The sequence below is a fragment of the Osmia lignaria genome, chromosome 13 (genome assembly GCF_051020975.1).
Source record: "Osmia lignaria lignaria isolate PbOS001 chromosome 13, iyOsmLign1, whole genome shotgun sequence".
NCBI classification, from domain to species: domain Eukaryota; kingdom Metazoa; phylum Arthropoda; class Insecta; order Hymenoptera; family Megachilidae; genus Osmia; species Osmia lignaria.
The window spans coordinates 1028946-1054742 of NC_135044.1; the positions used below are offsets into that span (position 1 = coordinate 1028946).

The 25797-nt window shown below is 33.9% G+C and overlaps 4 protein-coding genes across 6 annotated transcripts; 3 read left to right on the forward strand and 1 right to left on the reverse strand.

Annotated features, from left to right (window-relative positions):
* Positions 1 to 6: 6 nt before the first annotated feature.
* On the forward strand, positions 7 to 4820 carry Dis3 (exosome complex exonuclease RRP44-like protein Dis3). Of its 2 annotated transcripts, XR_004580891.2 has the most exons (15): positions 7 to 487; positions 595 to 768; positions 831 to 988; positions 1063 to 1250; positions 1321 to 1547; positions 1609 to 1884; positions 1967 to 2251; positions 2322 to 2559; positions 2626 to 2884; positions 2953 to 3196; positions 3285 to 3505; positions 3574 to 3742; positions 3829 to 4107; positions 4177 to 4428; positions 4511 to 4820. XR_004580891.2 is itself a non-coding variant. In XM_034319794.2 (14 exons), the coding sequence occupies exons 1-14, from the start codon at positions 434 to 436 to the stop codon at positions 4342 to 4344; spliced, it is 2940 nt and encodes a 979-aa protein (XP_034175685.2). In that variant the 5' UTR covers positions 7 to 433; the 3' UTR covers positions 4345 to 4820. The 2 variants fall into 2 exon arrangements, 1 of the variants encoding a protein (XP_034175685.2); XM_034319794.2 differs by having other exon boundaries at positions 4177 to 4820.
* Positions 4821 to 5246: 426 nt separating this feature from the next.
* On the forward strand, positions 5247 to 10911 carry eRF3 (eukaryotic translation release factor 3). Its single transcript, XM_034319796.2, has 8 exons — positions 5247 to 5675; positions 6292 to 6479; positions 6640 to 6760; positions 6844 to 7306; positions 7391 to 7697; positions 7778 to 8210; positions 8289 to 10627; positions 10708 to 10911. Exons 1-7 carry the CDS (start codon positions 5435 to 5437, stop codon positions 8330 to 8332), a joined length of 1797 nt encoding a protein of 598 aa, XP_034175687.1. The 5' UTR covers positions 5247 to 5434; the 3' UTR covers positions 8333 to 10627; positions 10708 to 10911.
* LOC117602160 (acyl-CoA synthetase short-chain family member 3, mitochondrial) lies at positions 10177 to 17926 on the reverse strand. The gene is made up of 12 exons (XM_034319795.2): positions 17787 to 17926; positions 13960 to 14122; positions 13600 to 13889; positions 13235 to 13331; positions 12950 to 13158; positions 11886 to 12114; positions 11432 to 11542; positions 11162 to 11361; positions 10953 to 11098; positions 10666 to 10888; positions 10429 to 10604; positions 10177 to 10316 (listed from the first exon to the last, which is right to left on the reverse strand). The coding sequence occupies exons 1-12, from the start codon at positions 17842 to 17844 to the stop codon at positions 10212 to 10214; spliced, it is 2007 nt and encodes a 668-aa protein (XP_034175686.2). The 5' UTR covers positions 17845 to 17926; the 3' UTR covers positions 10177 to 10211.
* Positions 15652 to 25721, forward strand: Ms (neuropeptide receptor myosuppressin). 2 transcript variants are annotated; one of them, XR_013063218.1, is made up of 7 exons: positions 15652 to 15754; positions 15842 to 15945; positions 16254 to 16365; positions 17510 to 17993; positions 18068 to 18169; positions 18871 to 20704; positions 20778 to 21382. XR_013063218.1 is itself a non-coding variant. In XM_076691441.1 (4 exons), the coding sequence occupies exons 3-4, from the start codon at positions 24413 to 24415 to the stop codon at positions 25285 to 25287; spliced, it is 297 nt and encodes a 98-aa protein (XP_076547556.1). In that variant the 5' UTR covers positions 19040 to 19182; positions 19308 to 20704; positions 24408 to 24412; the 3' UTR covers positions 25288 to 25721. The 2 variants fall into 2 exon arrangements, 1 of the variants encoding a protein (XP_076547556.1); XM_076691441.1 differs by lacking the exons at positions 15652 to 15754; positions 15842 to 15945; positions 16254 to 16365; ... (1 more) ...; positions 18068 to 18169; positions 20778 to 21382 and adding exons at positions 24408 to 24620; positions 25199 to 25721 and having other exon boundaries at positions 19040 to 19182; positions 19308 to 20704.
* The last annotated feature ends 76 nt before the right edge of the window (positions 25722 to 25797 follow it).

Below are 25797 nucleotides of genomic sequence, written 5' to 3' on the forward strand. Positions count from 1 at the left end.
CTTATATACTACTTGTCCATAGAACTGTCATTCTGTATCACAAACGTTTCCATATCGATCAATCGAACTTCCTATTTTTCATTTCCGATCGATTGGTCGATTACATTTTACGTACCATGAAAAGATTTTCACTTTAATCTTTAAAATTTCCACCTTTTTATTGATAAAAACTTATCCCTCGTCGCAAAGATTCACATACTTCACACGTAAAATGTTTTTTGTAATATAATTATGATTAATTGATCGATTTATTAGATAATAATTTACATTATTCGCAGTTGTCTGCCATGATTGTCATGTCGCGCAACTTATACAGTTTACGATACACGTGCAACGTTTAGTGCTTGATATACACATATATGTTTGAATTTAAGAAACATTTTATTTTATTTTATGTACAGAAAGTATATTTTGCATAATATAAATAATCATCATGTTGAAAACGAAAGTTTTCTTTAGAAAAACTAAGGGAGGAAAGGTTTTTAAGGTATTGTATATGAAAACAAAGTATTTGTTTTCAGAATTATGTAAATGTGTTCTTTGTAATATTATTTAAACAAAGTAAATTAATATAAAAACTGTTCCTCTGTACAGACTGTTAGAGAACATTATCTCAGAGATGATATTCACTGTGGTTCTAAAGCATGTGATAAATGCTTGTACAGAAACCGGAATATAATTTTAGATGATGAAGATTCAGGTGTAAAAAGCTCAAAACTATTGTATCCATATTACCTTCTACTTGATACTAACATTATTTTAGATCAGGTAAACAGAATAATTTTACAAAATTATTTTTGTTACAATGCTTATAACTTCTATAATTTTAGATTGATGTTTTGGAAGAAGATGTTATCTGTAATGTAATAATATTACAAACAGTGTTAGAAGAAATAAAACACAGAAGTTCTACTGTATATAAGAAATTGAAGGATGTAATTGCTAATACACGTAGAAAATTTTATGTATTTGTTAATGAACATCATAAGTACGTCAAAACTACTATATTTATACTGCACATTCATATTGTATTACTAATTGTATTATGTTGTATTCAAATAGAGAAACTTACATTGAACGTAATCCAGGTGAAAGTGCAAATGACAGAAATGATAGAGCAATCAGAGTTGCAGCAAAATGGTATAACATGCATTTAAGTTCTCTTGGTTGCAAAATGAAAACTGTGTTATTAACTGACGATGTTCGTAATAGAGAGCTGGCAATTGCAGAAGGAATCCCTGTTCTTTCGAGTAAAGTTTTCTTTGTTAATCATATAAAAGCATTATCTTCACTTCAACTTATATTGGTGTTATTTCGCAGTGGAGGACTATGTTACTTCATTGGAAAATTTAGGATTTCTGGCAGATAAATTATGTAAAAAGAGTTACGGCACAGATTCCGATGGTCAAACAGTTTTTCCATGTCACCTTACACCATCTGAATTACACGAAGGTATAAAAAATGGCAAACTTCTACAAGGAACATTTGCCATATCAAGAGAAAATTTCCTTGAAGGATTCGTTAAAGTTGAAAGGGCCGAGAAAGAGGTAAATATTTGTTGTCTATATTTTTCATATGTATAAATTTATTACATATATTTGATTGCAGATTTTTATCCAAGGTCGTAGTAACCTTAATAGAGCAGTTGATGGTGATACAGTTGCATTAGAACTCTTAGCAGAGGATCAGTGGTCATCTCCCAGTGACATTGTCTTACAAGATGAAGAAGCAGATGTTGATGATGTGATAGAAACTGAGAAAGTATTAGATAAAATTAATTCTTCAAACAAAATGCAAAAGACACCAACTGGGAAGATTGTTGGTATTATTAGGAGAAATTGGAGGCAATATTGTGGGATACTTCAGCCTAGTAATATAGAAGGGGTAAATGTTTAGGAAGTTGTCATTATTAGCTCCTGTATATATATACACCTGTGTTTCACAATTCTATCCTCTCTGTATATAGAATGTGAGACATTTGTTTGTGCCAGCTGAACGAAAAATACCTAAAATAAGAATTGAAACTAGACAATACTCAGTGTTAAGTAAACAAAGGATTATCGTTGCCATTGATTCTTGGCCGCGTAATTCAAGATATCCTCTTGGTCATTTTGTACGTGCATTGGGTGAAATAGGAGATAAAGCGACCGAAAACAAAGTAATACTTTTAGAGCACGATGTTCCGCATAGTAGATTCTCCGATGCAGTTCTTAGTTCACTTCCGAAGATGCCATGGCGCATCACAGATGCTGTATGTATAAACGTAAAAATGAAATTAAATTCTATAAAATCATTATGTACATCAAACATATTGTTTCTAGGATTTAGTACAAAGAGAAGATCTTAGACACCTGGATATATGTTCAGTTGATCCACCAGGATGTACAGATATTGATGATGCGCTTCATTGTAGAGAACTACCAAATGGTAATCTTGAAGTAGGTGTACATATCGCGGACGTAACGCACTTTATTAGACCTGGAACTGCATTAGATAAAGAGGCAGCTTTACGAGCTACGACCGTGTATTTGGTTGACACAAGGATTCAAATGATTCCAGGTAAAAATTCATTTTTCTTTATTAGTCGTTATTCTAGTGCGTAATGCATTCTATTTATGATTATAGAACTACTCAGTACAAATCTTTGTTCTTTGAGGGGAAATGAAGAAAGATTAGCATTTTCCTGTATATGGGAAATGGACAAAGATGCAAATGTAATTAATACTAGACATTGTAAATCTATTATTCGTTCGCGAGCAGCAATGACTTACGACGAGGCTCAATTGAAAATCGACGATGCTACTCAGCAAGAGCCAGTTGCAACATCATTGAGGAATCTTAATAGTTTAGCAAAGAAGTTAAAAAAGAGACGTTTAGAAAATGGGTATGTAAAATTTTCTCATCGAAACTCTGTACTCTGAATTGTAAAAAGAAAATTGCTGTTAATCACAGTGCACTAGTATTGGCATCTCCTGAAATCCGGTTCGAAGTGGATTCTGAAACCCACGATCCCATTGATGTGGAAGCTAAAAAATTGCGAGAAACTAATTCCATGGTTGAAGAATTTATGTTGCTAGCAAATATTTCAGTTGCTAAAAAGATTGTAGAAGAATTTCCAGAGTGTGCAGTATTAAGAAGACATCCTGAGCCACCGCTTGCCAATTTTGAACCGCTTATAAAAGCTGGAAAGAATCAAGTATGGAAAAGTTATTTGAAAACCAAGATCTGTAAATATTTTGTACGCAGTGATGATAAATTCCCAATATTTAATTCAATTTTATTAGGGCTTTGTTATAAACACTAACAGTGGTAAAGAATTGGCAGAATCTTTAGACAGATGTCATAAAGAAAACAATCCTTATTTCAACACTATGTTGAGAATACTCGCTACGCGTTGTATGATGCAAGCTGTGTATTTCATTAGTGGAATGCATCAACCAAGTGAATACTTTCATTACGGTTTAGCATGCCCCATTTATACTCACTTTACATCACCTATTCGAAGGTAAAGTTGAAAACATAATAACCGAGAAAGTATTTGGTTTTAATTTTATCGTTTACTTTGTTCTGTAGGTATGCGGATGTAATGGTACATCGTTTATTAGCAGTTTGCATTGGAGCCGATGCAACATATCCTGACTTATTGGACAAGAAGAAAAATCATGCGTTATGTCATAATCTAAATTATCGTAATAGAATGGCACAGTATGCTGGACGAGCGTCTGTTGCACTTAACACACATGTTTGTATCTTTTGAAGAACACTTTTTATTTAGAATTTTCTGAAAGTATTGTTTAAAGCTTACAAATAATATTTTTGTTTTTATAGTTGTTCTTTAGAGGAAAAATTCAGGATGAAGAAGGGTACATACTATTTGTGCGAAAAAATGCCTTACAAATATTAATTCCAAAGTATGGTCTGGAGGGAACTTTGTATTTGAACGAAAACAAAGCAAACTCTATAACATTTAAATACAACAACGAGGATCATTCACAAACTTGTGGAAATGTTATGTTCCGTACTTTTGATCCTGTTATAGTGCAAATCAGTTTAGACAGATCCAATGTACAGCATGAGAAATTAGTATTTAAACTGGTTAAACCATATGTAAGTATATTGTAACATCGTGGAACGGATTGCCATGTTCATTAATTATTCATAAAATTGTATTCGTAGATTGCAGGTTTCAGTGTACCTTCAATAAACACAGAATGTTCATCAGTTGTATTAGTACAAAATCCAAAAGAGGTACCAAAAAGAAAGATGGACGTAGAAAAAACCTCAGATAAGAACACTAAAAGTGGAGGAAGTAAAAAGAAAAGGAAAAATAAGAAGCATCAGTAGTACTATGTACTATTGTTTGCTGTGAAAACTTCTATTTATGACTATTTTTTGTACATTGAAAACACGTTGAGATAACATTGCTAAGTAATTCATGTTCATATCATTTTATTTGTGTACGCTAAAAAATAGGGAAAAACAAAACATGTAAGCGTTTTTATCATTATAGTGCACAGAATTTACCAGAAAAATATCTGCAGAAACTAGGGACTAAACTACAACAGTGAAATAATAAAAATGTAAAAAATAACATTTGGTTTGTACAAAGTTAAACCAGACTTCTTGATGGTATGTACTTATATCGTTTTTTACTGAAATGATTTAACATAACAATTATATTTGAACAGAAGAATAAATAAAGTACTATATTATTATTTATTGTAATACAAATACCGGTTACAATAAAAACGTAAATATGTGTATATGTAATGTAACAATCATGTTTGATAAAAATTTTTTTAATCAATGGAAGTATACATGTGTACTGACATCATAAGTCTTACTTGCAAGATAAGAATTACATACTTCCATTATTCAAAAGAATAATAAATAAAAGATAAGAAGGAGTATTTATTTTTGGGGGTGAGATGGCAATATAGTAAGAGAAGATTTTCTTCAGATACATTTTTTGTAGAAACTTCTATTCCACTCTACAATGTTACTTTTTGGTTGCGCCAAGAATGGAATTGGTGGTACCAACATTATCGTATGACTAGAGATATTTTGGTAAATGCGAACTTTAAAATTAGAACGTCATTTGTTGTGCCGCCTTAATTCGCTCAACTTATTTCTTTGAGATTTGTAGTGACGGTAAATTGGGTGTACGCGGTAAAACGACGGAACCTTCTCGTGTTGAAAGTTGGTGTTTTGATGTTTGTAGTTCCGGCGAAGTAGAACAACGAAACAGACCACGGGGGTCACACGCGGGGTACCGATACGCGTGTACGGTGTGCGCGGATATCATAAATAATTATTTTTTTAAACCCCGTCCCAATTGTAACTGCAGTTCAATCGAAATCCTGCACATAGCGTAGCGTGATTTCCGTGTTCGATTAATCTACGAAGCCGGTTCGACAACTGAACTCTAATAAATATGGCGAATAGTTTAGCACCAGATTCGTGGGAACAGCAGGCGGATAACGGAGACATCGCTCCACCACAGGATAAGTCCATCGAGAGTAAATTTTCCACTTTAAACGTAAATGCTGCGGAATTCGTGCCTTCCTTCTGCATCAACTCTTCACCGCAGAACAGTAATACGGCCGACAGTTCCTGCAATGTCGCTGTCATGATGAATACTGTAACCACTTCTATGCCTCCTGAAATACATCATGGTTAGTCTTCATATAAACCATGATTAGTAATCAACTATTTTCTTCTAAATAATTTTACTTAGTTTTTGTATAGAAATCTAGGATTTAAGTTCCTATTATTCTAAGTTGTCTGTAATAACCCATGCGACTAACCCCCATTATTTTGTTCGTATACAGGTTCTAATATCTTTTATATTTGTCATCGACAAACATAGACCAACAGAATTTGCTACTATTTAAAAATCCATCAAGCTTTATCTTTGTATATTGATGTTAATTGCCTCAAGAAAGAGATTATAATGATTTTTAATACAATATGTATATCTTTAATGTTAACTCAATATTGTGCAATGCTCAGACTGTTGCTAAATTCAAGTCATTTATTTATCTAATAAAATATGAAGTTAACACTTTAGTGCATTAAAAATGAATCACAGATGTTGATAAAGCATGATACTATAAAAAGCTTTTTATCCTAATATATTTCATGAACTTGAGATTAAAACAGAATGTTTCAGTTTTTAATCTTAAACACTTATGTATCTTTAAAATTACTTTGTATTCTAGTACAATTATTTCATTTGTATTTCAGTAAATAAAGCAGGGTTTTATTCCAAGTAAAATTTCTTTATTGTAGGCAATACTACTCCGGTGGTTCTACCAGATCCAGTTGGTACTCGTGTGGAGGAACCACCTGCTGGGGGAGGGGCTCCACCTCCGAATGTTACTGATCAAATAAATACTAGTCCTGAGCATCAACCGGCTGATTCTTGGGAAGAAGCGGCAGTAGACGGCGATCCTCTTTTAACTCCTGAAAATGAAGAAGTAAATTCAAGCTTTTATAAATAGTTTGGTATACATAGGAGGAGCGATCTTAGTCTTAAGTTTATTTAAACTTCATTGTAGTATAGTTTTATTTTTAAGTTTGTTCTTAACACAAGTAAGATGAAAGTATAGGTTATTGATTTATCTGAATGCTTTTTAGGCTGAGAATGAGGAAGACGAAGAGATGGTTGTTAAAGTACCTAAGAAAAAACCTGTTAAAGTAACAGAGGACACTAAAAGTAAAAAGGAGCATGTTAATGTTGTTTTTATAGGACACGTTGGTATGTATCATTTGCATTTCTTAATTAAAAAAAGATATATTGGTTCAAAATGATAGTAACGTCATGGATATCCGTTTTTACAGATGCAGGAAAATCAACGATTGGTGGTCAAATTATGGCATTAACGGGAATGGTTGACAAAAGAACACTAGAAAAGTATGAAAGAGAAGCAAAAGAAAGAAGTAGAGAAACGTGGTATTTGAGTTGGGCCTTAGATACTAATCAAGAGGAACGAGAAAAAGGAAAAACGGTGGAAGTCGGTAGAGCGTACTTTGAAACTGAACGAAAGCATTTTACAATATTAGATGCACCTGGTCATAAGAGTTTTGTACCTAATATGATTGGTGGAGCAGCACAAGCCGATCTCGCGGTTTTAGTTATTTCTGCGCGAAAAGGAGAGTTCGAAACGGGTTTCGACAGAGGCGGTCAAACGAGGGAGCACGCTATGTTGGCCAAAACTGCTGGTGTTAAACATCTGGTTGTGTTAGTAAATAAAATGGATGATCCGACGGTGGAGTGGGATGAGGGAAGGTACAACGAGTGCAGGTAAATTATTTGCGTTTGTTATAAATCTAAGGTAACAAGTTTATTAATTTTATTGAATGTTAAATTAATTATTGGATTATTTAGGGATAAAATACTGCCGTATCTGCGTAAACTGGGGTTCAATCCCGCTAAAGATCTTACATTTATGCCAGTCTCAGGGCAGCTTGGTATTGGCTTGAAAGACCCGATACCAGAACATCTTTGTACGTGGTATACTGGCCCACCATTCATATCCTTCATTGACTCTTTACCGTCGCTTAATCGCAAAAACAATGGACCGTTTATCATGCCAATTGTTGATAAATATAAAGATATGGGAACGGTGGTAATGGGAAAAGTTGAAGCGGGAGAAGCAAAAAAGGGACATTCGCTACTTGTTATGCCGAATAGGGTAAAAATACTGCTATTATTTCGGTTCGTGCCGTTTCATTTTATTATCTGTCCTTTACTTATTTAACCGTGTTTCATTAGACGGCAGTGACGGTAGATCAATTGTGGTCGGACGATGAAGAAGTGACATCGGTTGGTCCTGGAGAGAACGTGAAGATCAAGTTAAAAGGCATCGAAGAAGAAGACGTTAGCCCTGGATTTGTCCTATGCGACAGCAACAATCCGATTAAAACAGGAAAGGTGTTTGACGCGCAAGTTGTTATTTTGGAGCATAAGAGTATCATCTGCGCTGGATACAGTGCTGTGATGCATATTCATTGCGCTGCGGAGGAAGTTAGAGTGAAAGCATTGATCTGTCTGGTCGATAAGAAAACGGGAGATAAGAGTAAAACAAGGCCGAGGTTCGTTAAGCAAGATCAAGTGGCAATAATGAGAATCGAGTGCGCTGGTGTGATATGCCTTGAAAGATTTAAATTATTTCCACAAATGGGACGTTTTACCCTTAGGGATGAAAGTAAGTACATAATGATATTAGAAAGGTTCGTTCACATTCAGTGAACAACATTTTCATTGATCCTTTATCAATTTTTAGATAAGACTATTGCAATTGGTAAGGTGCTGAAAGTGGTGGAGTAAAGTTACTCAACTGTGACCACAGATTGGGATAATAATCGACTTTGATAACGACAAATACAGAAAAGACGCAAGCCAAACACAGTACGCACGAGAGAGAGAGAAAAAAAAAAAAAACGGAACTAGCGTGACTGCTCGCGAACTACTGTTAATGTAACATACACTCATCTTACACAAGAAGCAAAAGAATTTTACATCAAAGGAAAGCACATACATCGTATGCACAGACAGTTGGGCCGGGGTTTGGGGTCAATCGGGGCAGGGGAGGGTATTTATAACCTGAAATAAAGAAAAAAAAGCAAACAAACAAATAGATTTGATTATATAGATAAGGAGACAAACAACTAAAAAAAAAAACTCAAGAGCGTGTGTTCCTTCTAATTAGGTAAGCCGAACGACAGCACTCACGTTGAGTTCACAACAAAATGGATTAATGATCAAACTGATGATTAGTGTCTCCTTGATATTGTAAAACACGATATTTTTATTCTTCTGAGGTGCGAGACATTAATGAAACGTAAAGAAGAGGATTACCGATTATGAGATAAAACTAAGAAATAAAAAAATACAAATATTATTAATATTATTATAATGATTATTGAATAATTATTATTGAATAATTATTATTAAATTGGTGGTAAGAAACGAGGGAAAAAGATAAAAAACAAAAGTTTATTAAATCAACCAGATAGTGTTAAACGACAATTTATAATTATAAAATTAATATTATTATTACTATTATTATACTGTTTCTTATTACATTGTCATTAAAAACAAATTTGCAAGAAAATTGTCCTCTACTAATTTTGGTAAGAGAATTTTTGATGTGTATGGTTGATTTGCTTTTTCTTGCACGTACTATTTCTGTTAATTCAATTAATTGGTGTTGTTCGATGGCGCCAAAGGTTCGTGTATTGTATCGATGTACTACGTGTCTGTTAACACCAGATGTTCTTACAAACACTTGTGCTTTTCCAGAAAGAGATTTCGATGATTTATAGCGTTACATGCGATCAAAGGAAAAAAAATTAATGTCGAGATTTAACCGAAAAAGGAAGTTAATATAGAGAATTTTCAAAGCAGACATTTTGTGAGTGCTTTCTTTACATGTATTACTGCTTTTTTCTTTTCTTTGCTCTGTTTTATTCTAACGGATACTAAAAAACAATATTTGCGTCTTTTGCCCTGTTTCACTTTTCTTTTTCTTTTTTTTCACTATATGTATATTGTTGAATCATTTTTGATTCTGTTTTATTTAATGTTTTATAACGAATCAGATTTACCAACAATACGAATATTACAATCATTAATTTTATTTCTATAAATTGTTCGGAAACATTTATTGTACGCGTTGTTATAATTTTTAAACTTGTTAATATAATATTCCAGTCGGAACATTAAACAAAAAAAAAAAGATATTACATTTTATACTTTTTTTTTTCTCTTATTTTTTATATAATTTCAGTAATACAGATTAAAAATAACAGTGTAAAATCTATTCAGACAAAACTTACACAAATTTCGGAGAATTTATTCTTTTTTGTAATGTTAACAAGACAAAAATATATACATGGTTGTTTTCAAAATAACTTTTTCATAATTTAAGGTGCATTATCTTTGTAAGTGCAGCAACGGCCTAACGGTGAGTGATACTATCAAGTTAGTTTTACTTTCGACTTCGTTTGCTGTTCTTTTTTTACTGCGATTTTTAGTGCAATTCATCATTTGTTAACTCGAATTTTTGACACGTATTTGTCAAACATTCCTATGCGTGTCTGTATATCATATGTAGGTTTATTACATTTTATATGACAATTATTAAAAAAAAAACCAAAAAAAAAGAAAAGAAGAAAGTTTATATAATAAAGTGGTGAAATCTTAATTACATTGATAATTGAGGATCAGGTGCTAGTTTAGCGTATCCAAGTTTTTGAAGTACCTCTTTGATTTCATGATACACCGATACATCCTCTATTGTACTTGGTATCTGGAGAAGAGAAAAAACAATACAATTTTCCATTGGCGAATGAATAAATATTGAGAATATCATTCCTCGTTCTAGTATACTTACTGTTTATTAATAGACAAAGTTTCCTTACCTTAACCAGTCTCGAATGTGCTAAATTGGAGATAGATTTTCGAATAATCTTCCCTGAACGTGTTCTAGGCAATGCTTTGACAGCAGCAGCTATTCTAAACGATGCTATGGGGCCAATTAAATTTCTTACTCGTGTTACCAGTTCCTCGTTGATTTGTACCTCGTTCTTTGTTGTGTCTTGAAACAAAATTTATAAAAAGGTAAACATTTTTTTAAAACAATTGTATTAAATCTTTACCTTCTTTCATTATATAAAGGCATAAAGGAATTTCTCCTTTAGTAGGGTCTGGTACCCCAACCACAGCTGCATCCACAACATCAGGATGAGCCATAACGACGTCTTCGAGGGCAGAGGTGGACAGCCTGTGACCAGCTACGTTGATTACATCGTCGTCCCGTGCCATCACGTAGATGTATCCAAACTCATCTTTGTAACCGACATCCATGGTATCGTAGTAACCCTGATACATTGTTTTTTTTTTTTTCTACATAATGTTCTTTATAATAGAAATACATTAGACTTACCAGAAACCTCGAGAAGTATATTTCTTTGAATCTTTCATCAGCTTTATAAAGAGTGGACATGCAACTAGGTGGTAAAGGTAATTTTATGGCGATTCTTGCTAATTCATGGGCTTTTGCTTTGCTACCGTCGTCCCGTAAAATGTCAACTGGACAAACAGAAAATCAATTTTATATACAATTTTATTTTTTAGAGCCCGATGAGAACTTACTATGGTAACCAGGAATTGGAGGGCCAGTACTGTGTTTTGGTAAACTAGGATGATGACCGTATCCTAAGCATAGTGCTGTGATAGGGAGACCAGTTTCCGATTGCCACCAGTTGTTCAAAATGGGAACTTTGAACGTTTTCTCTGCCCACAATTTCGTCTCGTTGTCGCAGAATTCTCCAGCAACAAATACAGTTTTTAAACTAGAGAAATTAATTTTGTTAAACGGTGGTCTAGGCACATCAAATTTTGTATTATTTAATTTAAGCTTACGACTTAGTAGAGTATTTTCCACCCAACAGTACATCTGGATCAGCGCGTCTTATTACCCGCAATGCAGTGGGTACACAGAACAACGCGTTTACACTGTGCTGTTCTATTACTCTGTAAAAGATAGTATCTTAATTAGCCTAACATGAACTGTACAGGGTGATCCTCTCGCTAGCGGATCCAAAGGAAGTGCCGCAACAATAGAATGAAGAAGTCGACATCCCATTTCTGTCGTCGCTTACTTGACGGCTGTGTGCTTGAAAATATGTGTAATGAGCAGAAGAGTTTGCGGAAAACAGAATATTTTCTTAACACATTTCCACGCACACAGCCGTCTGAAGTAAGCGATGACAGAAATGGGATGTCGACTTCTTCATTCTATTGTTGCAGCACTTTCTTTGGGTCCACTAGCGAGAGGATCACCCCGTATAATTGTATCTACGTTAAGCATTTGAACCTGAAGTATTGCGCTGCATCCGGTGTTCTGTCAGGTTTTCCTTCGTACATAACGCTTGTCGCACCGTAAACAAGAGGTCCATAACAAATGTAAGAATGGCCAACGACCCAGCCCATATCCGAGGCTACCCACCAAACAGAATCCTTGTCTAGACCATAAACTGTCTTCATTGTCCAACAAAGGACAGCCAGGTGACCGCCAACTGTTCTCAGAATTCCTTTTGGTTGACCTTTAATAATAAAGTTTGATTCGGTAATTTAATTTTGTTTCAGAGACTTAATGTATAAAAGATTCCATTCCAAACAACTTCCTTTGACGTTTACATAATGAAGTAATTGTACAATGTGATATTAAAAATATACATTCAGACAGTTAATGACTTTTTCCGGACGTAATACATTTTGTATGCGTCGCAGCGAATGAAAAACAGTAAAAACAAACTTTTAACAACACTAAATATAACGCTGTAAATAAAAACAAATTCTCAAATCTAATGGCAGGATAAGTTTTATCTTCCTTGTTGAAAATTATACAATTTTCAGTGGCAGGACTTAATGCCAATGTGGAAGCAGCATATATGTTTCATTTATACAGGGTGTTCGACAACAGGTGGGAGATTTTTTAAGGGGTGCGGCTTTGGTTCCCAGTAATTAACGTTTAAAAATTCGAGTAAAAAGCGCCTGAAACCTGCAACCTGCCCAGCACCGACGACTGAACGTCAGGTCAGCAGGGGTGAGTACAGTCATAATCAAGAATCATTGAATAGTCGAAACTTACCTCCTCGTGCTATTCTGTTTCTGAGTACTGCAGCATACGGCTTTTTCTTCTTGGTTATGACTGTACCAACCCCTGCTGACCTAACGTTCAGTCGTCGGTGCTGGGCAGGTTGCAGGTTTCAGGCGCTTTTTACGTGAATGTTTAAACGTTAATTACTGAAAAACAAAGCTGCAAACGCTATTTCGTCATTCTTGATTTTCGTCTTATTTCGATCCCTAGAATCACCCCTTAAAAAATCTCCCACTTGTTGTCGAACACCCAGTATAAATATCTAGAGGTTAGTTTACCTGTTGTCCCTGATGTATATAGGATGTACAAAGGGTCATTTGCTTCAACAGGTTGACACGGATGAGGTTTTGACTTGTTTATCACATCGTCCCAGTCATACTGATCCTCCAGTAAGGGACTTTGCCATATATTTCTTCTCTGAAATATAATGCATCTTGGTTTCTTCACAGTAATGATGCTCAAAGCGCCGTTGAGCATCGTTGTATACCTACGTTTAAAATTAGAATGTATATACTTGTAAATTCTTTAAATATAATCGGGCTTTCAAAGAAGATAAACTGTACTTGATGATCTTCGTCGGTTCCAGACCGCAACTAGCTGCAATTATCACTTTAGGTTTCGCGTGTTCTATCCTGGTAGCTAATTCCTTTGCAGCAAAACCTAACATTTAAATTAACAACTAAATAAAGTCTTTTATGACCCGTAATGATAAAATGGTGTTAATTATAATTTTCATGGCAAAGCTGATTTTGAATGACGGAAGTAGTACAAGTCAATGATATCTCTTCCGAAGAAATAAAATATGTATTGTAATTTAATTCCTTATCATATTATATTTTATTCACTCTATTTCAAATTCGAATGATTTATATTTCATTCACTGTAAAATTATTATAAAGGTTGTTTTGATTGAAAATAAAAATTTTACCGCCAAATACTACTGAGTGGACAGCTCCAAGCCGCGTGGTCGCCAGCATTGCTATTATGGTTTCCGGGATAAGCGGCATGTAAATAACTACTACATCCCCTTTGCGTACACCCATGTCAGCCAGAGCACCAGCCAATAATGATGTTTTCTCCATAAGATCATTGTAAGTTACTCTTCGAATTGTAGATGTTAGAGGACTGTCGTGGATCAGTGCTGTTTTATTTCCATTTCCCGCGTGAACGTGGCGGTCTACCGCGTTGTAACAGGCGTTCAGTTCACCACCAACGAACCTGTGAGTTTCGTTACTATAGAATTTCGATACAACAGGTTTTCGATACATTTAAATTTCTATAAGACTACCATTTCGTGAACGGCTGATTAGTATTATCTAATACTTTCTTCCAAGGTTTACTCCAGTCTATGCACTTCGCAACTTCCCCCCAAAATTTCTCCGGATTCTCTATGGATTCTTTGTGAGCTTCTTCATATTTTTGACAAGGAATATGAGGATTGACGATGTAATCTGTAAGGGAAAGTAAACGTGAGCCATCCGTTAGTACCAATTTTAATACACCTTATTTTATTTGTACATATGTCACCGACTTTGAAATCAATAGAAAAGAAAGTGACAATGACATTAAAGCAATGACATTAAAATATGAAAAATACATACGATCTTCTCAGCATAATGTTAATGTATTTGCATATATCGTACAGACTACAAAGATACATAGTAACTCTATTAGTAATTATGTCTATACGGAAATGGCTAAATGGAAGGTGTGCAAAAAATTGTTTTTTAAAATGGAATACTTTGATTCAGAAAGTCTGTTTCTAGTTCGTTAATTGTTTGTAATTCGACGACTGACTACATATATGTACATATGGTAAAACTTAATTACCCTATTGAAGTCGTTCGATGCTGAAAGGTTAAACAGCTTTGAACCTTATTATTCATACGTTTTAAATACCAGTCACTCTTCACTTTAACGTATCGTTAAAGGGGTACCACCCAAATGTTACGCTCACTTATTAATGAAACTTTGCCACCTTGTAAAGCTCGTCGAGTTGAACACGCCTATACCCCATTTACCCAGGCAGACGGCTAATTGTTTAAAAGATATTAATAATTAAAGTTAGTTACTACTTATACTGAGAAGTCTGACAAACTTGTAAATACAAACACGTGACTCGCAATCTAAAGATCCACGGTTCAAATCCTAGGTTTTTTTTTAAATCGTAATTCGTCTTTTTTTGAATAATACTATGATCTATAAGCTATGCTATAATCATTGCATTTAATACCGTGCCAATTTATAATTCATATTTGCAAGTATTTACAATCATTTGTTGTTATTTACAGTTATGTACAAGTACTTGTATCTATTTACAATTATTTACAGCTACTTATCTTTTAATTTATTTACAATTATGTACAATAGTGAGGCAACAAATGCAGTTTCTTTTTTCATTAAATTATTAAAAAATGAGGATTTATTTCTATTATTAGAAGAAGACACAAAAGACATTAGTGAAGAATCCAAAACAATCGGACAGTTTATGCAAATTAGCGATGCATTAGAATGCATGAGCGAAGAACATCGTGAAGACGAATGTAAATCTTTACTAATGTAAAGATAAGTAGCTGTAAATAAAAAGCAACGTATATAATTAATTATTAATAAATGATTATAGCACAGCTGTAATAGTTATTCAAAAAGAGACAAATTAGCATTAAAAAAAAAATTGGGAACCGAGGATTTGAACCGCGGACCTTTAGATCTAACCGTTTGTATATAAGTAGTAACTAACTTTAATTGTTAATATCTTTTAAACAATTAGCCGTCTGCTCCCAAAATGGGGTATAGGCGAGTTCAATTCGACGAGTTCTACAAGGTGGCAAAGTTTCATTAACAAGTGAGCATAACTAAGAAGATTAGAAAAGTTGTCTACAAGTATTCATCGGTCGGTAAATATGTCTAATATGTCTAAATATCTAAATTACTTAAAGTAATCCAAAGTAGATGTCACCATTGTTGTTTTGAGTGTACCGATTATTTCAAAATTTCATTTGATTAACGTAGTTGAAAATAAATGGTAGGTTTTAAAATGGAATCCAGTGTACCACCAAAATTAAGAACCTTAAAGCATTATGGTATTTTATTCATTGAACTACTACATTGCAACAAGTGCAGTAATTAAGCTTAAAATAAAGTCACAATTTTATCGTTTGTTGTCGCAGGGCGTGCAATATAGTGACAGTAGAGTCATGGCCGCAAAGCGTGACCGTTTAATGCTTTCCTTCCGCAAACTTTGATGCACGGCGATCGTACCGCGAAGCAAAAGGTAACGTTTACTTCTGTAATCTCCACCATGTAGCCGTGATTCATGAATATTTAAATATCTCGTGTTGGGAACACTGTCTTACCGATATTTTTTTTTACCTCTACCGATGAATAATTCAACGTTAGTCGACGGTACCGAGTTCATAGTAATTTCTTATGCTGCCCAGCGCCTCTTTTAATATACCACCTATGTGTTCGCGTGTCTGTGTGTATCGCGAATTACGAGTATCGTGTAGAAACAAGCTTAATACTTTATCAATGACACCATCTAAGGTAATCAAAATCTTATACTCGTTTTACTTATTACAGGACCACAACAAGAAGCTTTTCAGATTACTTTAATCAGTTGTTGACATTAGGAAAAAGAAAGGGGTGCAGACGGCGAGCATTTTCACAAAAAGGATGCAGAATTATCATAAGAGTATGAATAATCCTTTGGAAAAAAAATACAAATGAATGATAATTATAATATATCTAATACTATCACTCATAGTAAACACCACTGTAAAATTTAGGTTATATTACACATTTTATAATTCTATATAAATTATTACAACATTTTTATCCGGTTACCGTTAATATCTTTTTTATTCCTGTTTACGCAATTGTAAGAAACTTTGTAAGCACATAATATCGAAAGTCCAATTGTTTCCTGGACGAATATTCAAATTTTACGTTAAAATTCGAAACAATGCATTAACACTTGGCCGGTCGTATATTTTAAAGAATCAACGGTTCTTGTAATTCCGTAGTTCTTTTTATAGATTACCGAGTAAATTGCACTCGAATCTTTCTACGATATACTTTATAAAACAACTTTTTTATACTGTAATTAATACACGATCAAATACAGGTAGGTCTCGATTAGTGCGAGTAATAAATCTCAGAAATTGTTCGCATTATTTAAATTCGTACTATTCGAGTACTTGAAATATTGGTTCTTGAAGAAAATAAATGAAATATACCTTTCATACGTATATTATTAATTTATAATAGCATAAACATGTTTATTATTTTTTAAAATATTTTAACAATGTTAATTGCACTTTCTTCTGCTTTTTAGCACGCTCCATTGAGTCTGCTTATGTCACGACTTTTGTGTGTCTGTCAGATTTTGAATAAGAATCATATATTTCTATTAATTAAATTAAATTTATGTTTAATAATATAATTAAACTTATTTTATTTATGAAAAACTTATTTTTTTATGATGAATCGATATTTAAGGAATTCATTCAAGGTATATTACTGTTAATAAAAATTTTTATTTGTTGGACATCGATGCTTTATTGAATCAAGGAACGTGCTTTGAGTCGTGTGTGTTTCGATTCATGTCTGGATCGAAAAAAGCCTCGCATTAACTAAATTTTTAAACGCGACATGGTATCATTTTAAAATTAATCGAGATTTACCTGTATATAAAAATTATGAATATACAACAGCGTCTGTTAAATTGTTAATGAGAAAAGAAAAAGAGCCAATGTTCTTCGGGTAGCGAAAATTTTGTTTACAATACCCTTCGGCGGGTATGTTCTTAATGCATTTAATTATTTATCAACATTTAGTAGGTGCGAGTGCATCCGGAAAATAGCAGCTGCGACGGATAATTAAATTTGATCAAGCTAATGGGTATTACCGGTGGACTTCCTCAACAATGAAATTTTGACGTTCATGGAAAACCTTACGATTCTATTGCCAACATTAATCGCAGCTCTAAGCGAAAATGTTCCAGACACTTAATTGCTGATAATAAATGTCGAAAGCACATGTTGTTAACAAAAAAGGAAAGGATTCTGCGGACGACGAATTACAGTATTGAAACATTGGCAAAAGTGCGCTTACCAATTCCTTTATCCTTTTGCAGGATCTCTGAGCCGGCGATTAACGACTGGAAGCTCATTTTGTTTAAGATTTGAAGTTTAAAAAAGCCAGCATTCAGATGATGAAGTCTTTTCACTATTCACCTGGTCATTTGTTGACCCCTAGATTGCAATTAATGATGCACTATAATTAAAAGGAAATGATGAATTTAATTCAGTGGATCCTCAGGTATTTTTCTACTTTTATACCTTATTTAATCATGAAGTCGTCGATGACTAGATTCTGATGAAATTCCCGATCAGATTATGTTTATTAGATTTGAAAACTGACCCTCGGTGCCCCGGTTGTGAAGGAATATTTCGGATATATGTATGAGCCTTGTAACTTGTTGCCTATGTTAAAAGGTATGTTTATTTTATACAGTAAGATAGGGCATTATCGAGAATGTCAATCGAAACGGATTTACTTAGGATACGTTGTTCTACTATTGTTTAAGTTGTATAATAATGTTCAATGACAAGACTGTATTATATTATTTTTAATTCTGTTAAAATTTATGAAATAGGGTCAACTTGTATCGTTATCTAACGAGGGGAGGTACCCAAATATTACGCTCATTTATTAATGAAACTCACCGAGCTGAATACGCCTATACCACGTTTTGGGGGCAGATGGCTAATTGTTTAAAAGATATTAACAATTAAAGTTAATTACTCCTTACAAATTCACACGTGGAAATGGTTAGCTTCGTTTCTATGTGTGAGTTTGTTATACTTCAGAATATAAGGAGTAACTAACTTTAACTCTTAATATCTTTTAAAAAACGTCTGCCTCCCAAAATGGGGTATAAACGTGTTCAGCTCGACGAGCTCTACAAGGTGGCAGAGTTTCATTAATAAGTAAGTGTAACACTTGGGTGGTTCCCCTTGTAAGTAAAGAATTTGATGAGTTAAAGTTTTAATATAGATAAAAGGGACACTTGTAGATGTTTAACGTAGAAATTGCGATCTTCCATGCGATTACAATTTAATTTTATGTATAATACTGGAAACAATCTTTGTTCAAAACTATAAATTTTAATATTGTTTATTTACTTTTGTTGCAGGATGTTAAAATCAAACACATGAAACATCCGATGATTCTCCACTGTTTTATACACGGTTCCTTGATCACAGTTTAAACAATTATTTAAGACATCTTTGTTAACACTTTTCGGATATTATTTCAAACGATTTCCAATGTTCAACTTAAACAAGAAATACTCTATTGAAAATCGTACTCGATCGTGGATAACAAATCACAGATATAACGCGACCAACATACTCAAGAAAACTGAGAATTGTCGCCTTATATCAGAGATATCCATCCAAAGTCAGACCTCCTTCCGATCGGCCCCCACTCCGTCTATTCCCCTTAGGTAGGTGGTTTGCATTCGACGAGAATGTTTAATTGTTGATTTTTTTAAAAATATAATTGCGTAGTAAAAATTATTACTTTTTATAAGTAGATGATATTGAACTTACCTTTTGGATCGATTTATAGAGTACCTTATTACTCCCATGGTATCAATTGGTACATTTTATTCTTTTGAAAATAATTGACTATAGAAAGAAATGATGGCTTAAGAAATTCAATTTTTAATAATAAAAGTAGATATATTGAAGACATATTAATATTATAGAAAGCTCTTTATTCTCTTCAATAGAGATTATCTTCTTTCTTCTGTTACAAACTTTAAATTACTTCAATGGTATATTGAGTTATTAACGTAAGTATTCTTTTATAAAATACTTACGATAAAAAATTTGATTTTTCCACAAATGTATAACGAAAGTAAAAGTTATTAAGAGAAGGAGAGGAGTAGGGGTGACCGGGGTTAATTGACTAATGGAATTAGTTGACTAATTGCCTTTAAGTTTTACATTACATAATAGGTGGTGCTTTTATTCAATCTTTTGAAACTATGTCATGCGTTATTGTTATATAATTTTGCATTTTATATCAGTGAGAGCAGAAAATGGTAACTAAATATTCTTCTTCTGACTATTAATGAATTTTTATCCAGTTGTTGTGAATATTTTATAGAAGTATAATATATTAACTATAATTTACCGTTTTTACTTTATTCATTGCGTGAAGGTTATGAACATGCATCAATCAAAATGTTATATATAAATGTCGAACGGGGTTGTTTGACTAATCATAGACGGGGTTATTTGACTTACAAGGAAGGGTTTATAGGTGTACGCCTCCGATTGTTTTGATTTTTTGGATATGTTTTAAAGGACCGAAAAATAAGATATACGTATTTTTTTATTTTTGCCCGTTTTCATATTTAGGGGGTGAATCGACCCCCTAAAATCCTGAAAACGTACATATGATGTTTTTGTGCTATCTGGGTAAGCTGGTGTGGGAACTTTCAAGGAAATCCTGGAGAGTATCAGTGGACGGAAGATAATGCTATCTTGAAAGAATGCAAGTAAAGCCGATCAAAAATTATTTTTGCAAAATCTTCTTTCCAGGCGAGGCATTCAAGCAAAAGAAGAAGGAAATTAAGGGATGTGTACGGTGACCAAGAAATTTCTTATTGCGTAACCAACATCTCCATTATAATGTTTTATTCTATGTGAAAGGCAAATTGAAGACGTACGTCAACCACAGGATGAGGGTGCAAACCTGGTTGAAATGCGCACGCTCGTAGAAACGGCGCGTATTTAAGGGCTGAACCCTTGCAAATCTCACCACTATCATCGTACCCTTGCTTCTCACTGCTGTTACACGTAAACCGACATCGTTTCCACGCGTTTATCTCTCGTTACGAGAAGTCTAGTGTGCCAATCAACAAGGAACATCCTTCTCGTCGTGGCCGTCGTCAGCATCGACGCTTCTAACACCTTTGAGGGACACTTTCTACGTTTACGTTTGTGAAAAGGCAACAGGTTAGCGGTGTTCTTATTTTTTAAGCTTTATTGTTTAGTGGAAGGTTGTTTATTATTTTAAGTATGTTCAAAGGTTTGTCAAACAAAATACCTAAAGTAATACACAATTAATATATATGAAAGTCAAGGACGTCACGAAAAAAAGTATGGAAAACGGTATTTTTATATATTCTACAAGTTTTATTGTGCAGCTCTCTTTGACGTTCAAATCTTTGCTAAATATAATCCAGGACGTCGCACAATGATGTTATGCATGGCATTCTTTTTCCATCAAATCTCTTCCGACATTTCATTGAAGATGCATGTGAAGTTGAATTATGAAATATGAAATTCCTTCAATGACGATACATTCTTTCGCTCTCAGTTATTCAATTCTAGCAAATATGGATTATAAGTTCCAGCGTTATATTCTGATTTTATAGTGGGATTTGCTTTTGTTCGACGAAATCCGAGATTGTATTTTCCAGGAAGGTTCTGTATGTAATTTCTACGATTAAAACTTTCAAGTGGGACGATTTCAATTTAATTTAATTGTTTACCAGATGTTACAGGTATATGATCTAACGCGAAGCGTAATTCTCTTGTTAATGCTATGAGATGAAAGAAAGTAATATAATTAATTTTTTTATATTTGCTTTTATGGAAATAGCAGATGAAAGATTCTAAGGTATAATTTTATTTCCACACATTTTACTCCTACTTGTTTTTAATTTCTCCTACCTTTATAATTCTATGATCGCTATAAATTTTATTAAAAATTTGAACACTATTTTTCCCAATTTTCATTTATCCCTACTTTTGTTTCAGACCACACCTCCCGCGGTTACTCTCAATTCTAACGCGTTCACGATCAGGACGGACCGAGGGTAGAACTGCTATATTTCAGTAACAAACTCGATTAAGAACTGATGTTCATTTCCTGACAATCCCGCGACCGATATCTCTCTGGATTCTTGATCGATCTGTTCGTCAGGTGTCTCGGTTCATCATGATTTGCGTAGGATTCTTCCACGACTGCTCTATCTCGGTGTCTTCTGCACCTTCATCATTCACAAATTTAATCATTACACGCTGTAAAGTGTTCGAACGACAAGCATTCGTTGTTTTCCTTTTTGCTGGAATTTAAAAGGATCGGAAGAAGCAAACAAAAGGGGAGGCGAATCGTTGGATAACGCCTTATTGAATCTACGGTTTCATTTTAAGATGAGAAGAGAATTTCATTTGTTTCTACCTTCTATGCCTTCTTTGCCATTTGCATTACTACTGACGCATTGGAATTAATTGTTTTTATTATAAAACTTCCATCTGTTATTTTAATAGTAGAAAATTTTGAAAAGGTTCTATAAAATGGCACAAAATCAAGATAATGGTGCCAGGAATCAGTGTAATCTTTTTTTCTTTTTTTTATAACAACAACAATACAAATGGCTCAATTATAATTTTTACTGTACGCTTTTCTGCTCCATAGAAACGTTTTACAAATTAAATTAGCCGGAAGCGATTTCACAGAGCACTCGCTGGCACGCTGGTAAAAAAGGAAGAAAAATTGCTGTGACTTTGGTAACTTTGCAATTATCCGAGTGTTGTTTGTCTCCTATTTATTTCTTTTATTTGTGTGAAAGAAATTAAAGGTGTATCGCGTGGACATTTTATTGGACGTAGAAGGAAAACAGCAAAGAAAGTGACTGAGTAAATTGAAATTTATAAAACCACGCACGACCAATGGAAGTTACGTCTGCTGTAAAGTGGGGTCACTTAAAAAATAGGGTAAAAATAAAATCATTACCTTAGTTGATTGAATATCTATTCAGAATTTAATTTCTTCGTCTTTTTTTAGCATAGAAAGTTCATAAACGACGAAATTGAGTGTTGTAAATAAAAAATGAATTAATGATTCAATTTCTTCCGGTCTGAAGAAGACACAGCATCGTTCAATAAGGAATTAAAGACACATGAACGTTGATTTATGGTTACGAATACTACGGTTAATGAGCCTGATAGTCGGTATAACGACGCCACATTCATTTTAATCGAGTCGCGAGAAGAGAAACAATTTCTTCGTTTCACCGCGGGTAATAAAAGGACGCAAGGTCGTCGAAGCAATTCCATTCTGGAGATTAATTATCGATACGTAACAGAATTATTAACGCGTCCAGTCATTCTGATTCTTTATTACGACGCGTATAATTTTATGTCAATCTATGTCATTTTATTATTTTATTTCAACGACAATTAATTTTTCTTATTTTTTTATAAACACTGACAGCGTGCGTTTCTCACGAGACATGTGTCCCGTGTCTCCCATTCTTTTTATTTCGTTTTAAGTCAGTTTCGACGACGATTGAACACCCGCGGTGTGTTCTGTTTTATATTTCCTTCGAACCGACTGAAAACTACTAAACATTCCAGGCACGTACTGCTAGTAATACGATTTCCTGACTTTCTGACTCGCTTCCGAGACCCGTCTTCTGTAACACGATACTCTTCCCTGTTTTTGTTCTTTTCTTTCCTGTCGTACTATCTACCGGATAACACCATCTAAAACGATTTTCAATATGCACGTTTGTTTCCACGTTACAATGCTTTTCATTATTTGTCTTTTTCGCAGTTTTATTCAATGGAAATTCTACTGTTTGAAATCCTATCTTTTTCTTCAAAGTACAAAAGAAATATATTTTTTGAAAAATTCATCTTTAGTGCTCGAGACTGCAAGTTTGCGATTTTAAGTAGTATAGACCGCGCTTGGTCAGACCGCGCCGTGTGTATTTCATTCTTTACTACTTAACACGTTTACTGCCAGCGTTGCATATTTGTTTTTGATTTGCCAATGAAGACATTAGCGAATAACTTTTTAAAAGTATAAAAATTGACTCTTTATTAATAACTAGCTGACGGGACAGACGTTGTCCTGTCCAAATTTCAATAAATTTGTTTGTGATCGTTTTCTGAATTTGTGAAAAGCTATTGGAAATGTGTAAACAAAGTAGAAATGAGAAGAAAACGTATTTCTGAGTGATCATTGTATCTATTAACGATTGTGTCCTATAGAAAAACTTTTCCAATTTTTCTTTCCCTAAAAACCATATTCGGGCTATTACAAACATTTTCTTTTTTTAAATTAGCCAAATCTCAGGTGATGCGCTTACCAACGAACGGCATTTAATTTTTATTTATATAGAAGATTCATATTATTGTGCTGTACTAGGTACGGCTATTTCAGCTGTGCCAGTCAACTTGTTAACAGCTTTTCTTTGTGTCGTCACACCTTCGGAAACCTGTTACTGGAAAATTGATTTCCCTCTGGACTCTCTTGTGTTCATAAGTAACGAGCTAATTTTCTTGTCGCCTGAACCTGTTACCACGTTTTTTTTTCATCTTCTCAGCGCTCCTTTGGCACAAATATAATCTCGCTCCCACCTAATTAAGTCGTGTAATGTTCGAGATGTTGTTTTTTTTTTTCATGGTTTTACTTGTTCCTTACTTTTTTTCGCGATGCCAGTTCAGACAACATTAATTTCAGTAGACACTTACGTGTTTAACTACTCCATATAAAATGAAAGATATTACTTTTAGTCTTTTTATAACTGTCAATATTAACTTATTGACTGCCACTGCTGTAATAATAATGTAATAATTTTTTTTTTATAAATACGTAATTATACACGGGTCAATGTTTCTGACATTTTGTTTTTTTATTTCAAAGGTGAGATGAGTTCAACGGTAATGATCTTCTTCTTGGTAATGACCATGGCGGTCTTCTACAACGTATCTGCAGCTTTACCCACCCAATGTAGCCCTGGATTCCTCGACGACCTTCCACCAAGGATTCGCAAAGTTTGCGCCGCTTTATCCAGGATATACGAACTTGGTTCAGAGATGGAAAGCTATATCGATGATAAAGAAAATCACATAACAGGTATATCGTACTCAGTCATGTATACATTCGACAACAGGTGGGCAAAGTTTTAAGGGGCGATTCTAGGGATCAAAATAAGACGAAAATCAAGAATAACGAAATAGCGTTTGCGGCTTTGTTTTCCAGTAATTAACGTTTAAAAATTCCAGTAAAAAGCGCCTGAAACCTGCAATCCGCCCAGCACCGAAGACTGAACGTCAGGTCAGCAGGGGAAGGTACAGTCATAACCAAGAATCGTTGAATAGTAGAAACTTACCTTGTGCTATTCTGTTTCTTGGTACTGCAGCATTCGGCTTTTTCTTCTTGGTTATGACTGTACCTTCCCCTGCTGACCTGACGTTCAGTCGTAGGTGCTGAGCGGATTGCAGGTTTCAGGCGCTTTTTACTCGAATTTTTAAACGTTAATTACTGGAAAACAAAGCGGCAAACGCTATTTCGTTATTCTTGATTTTCGACTTATTTTGTTCCCCAGAATCACCCATTAAAATTTTGCCCACCTGTTGTCGAACACCCTGTATTAACACTATTTTCCTAATTTCTTTTTCAGTCAATAATTATTATCGTTATTTAACTTACAGGATTCCATGAGAGTATCCCATTGTTGGACAGCGGCGTTAAAAGACAGGATGTTGATCATGTTTTCTTACGCTTTGGAAAACGTGCTTAGACGTCATGACGAATTATGCTTAATGATCAGAAGAATTGAACAGTTCCAGTTTCATCAATTGATTGCTTCGTTAGTCAGCTACGAAAAGATGCCTTTGTATCCGTTTTAAGATTGTCACATAACGTGAAAGTATATTGCTTAAATAGCGTCCTCTTATTTCTTTTTTATTAGCAAACAATTAAATTTAACACGCGGTACAAAGAACACGAATATCTAATTAATCGTCAATTATCGTTAAAATGATTCTTTCTTCTCCTTGCAAATAAATACTGTACTCAAAGCAGTAATCAACTGGACTGATAAATACTATTTTCATTTTTTTTTTAAGGATATCTTTTTAATATTCTATTTTTGAGGTATTTCAACAACGTGAAACTAACAGAAAAGATTGCATTTTTAATAGTGAATTTGAAACATAATTCAATGTCTGATTCTTCATCAGACTTGATTCTTCCTATGATATTAATATAAATATAGTTTAAAATGAGAAATTCTAAATGATATATAATA

Bases quoted from the DNA above. Each gene is read 5' to 3' on its own strand.
- eRF3 (XM_034319796.2), top strand. From the start codon at position 5,435: ATGGCGAATAGTTTAGCACCAGATTCGTGGGAACAGCAGGCGGATAAC. The intron at 7,307-7,390 runs GTAAATTATTTG...TGGATTATTTAG, and splicing joins GGAAGGTACAACGAGTGCAG to GGATAAAATACTGCCGTATC. The intron at 8,211-8,288 runs GTAAGTACATAA...ATCAATTTTTAG, and splicing joins TTTTACCCTTAGGGATGAAA to ATAAGACTATTGCAATTGGT.
- LOC117602160 (XM_034319795.2), bottom strand. From the start codon at position 17,844: ATGAGCTTCCAGTCGTTAATCGCCGGCTCAGAGATCCTGCAAAAGGAT. The intron at 13,159-13,234 runs GTACAGTTTATC...TTTTAAACGTAG, and splicing joins GAACCGACGAAGATCATCAA to GTATACAACGATGCTCAACG. The intron at 11,543-11,885 runs GTTCAAATGCTT...TATCTTTTACAG, and splicing joins GATGCAGCGCAATACTTCAG to AGTAATAGAACAGCACAGTG.
- Dis3 (XM_034319794.2), top strand. From the start codon at position 434: ATGTTGAAAACGAAAGTTTTCTTTAGAAAAACTAAGGGAGGAAAGGTT. The intron at 2,885-2,952 runs GTATGTAAAATT...TGTTAATCACAG, and splicing joins AAGAGACGTTTAGAAAATGG to TGCACTAGTATTGGCATCTC. The intron at 3,197-3,284 runs GTATGGAAAAGT...CAATTTTATTAG, and splicing joins TAAAAGCTGGAAAGAATCAA to GGCTTTGTTATAAACACTAA.
- Ms (XM_076691441.1), top strand. From the start codon at position 24,413: ATGAGTTCAACGGTAATGATCTTCTTCTTGGTAATGACCATGGCGGTC. The intron at 24,621-25,198 runs GTATATCGTACT...TTTAACTTACAG, and splicing joins TAAAGAAAATCACATAACAG to GATTCCATGAGAGTATCCCA.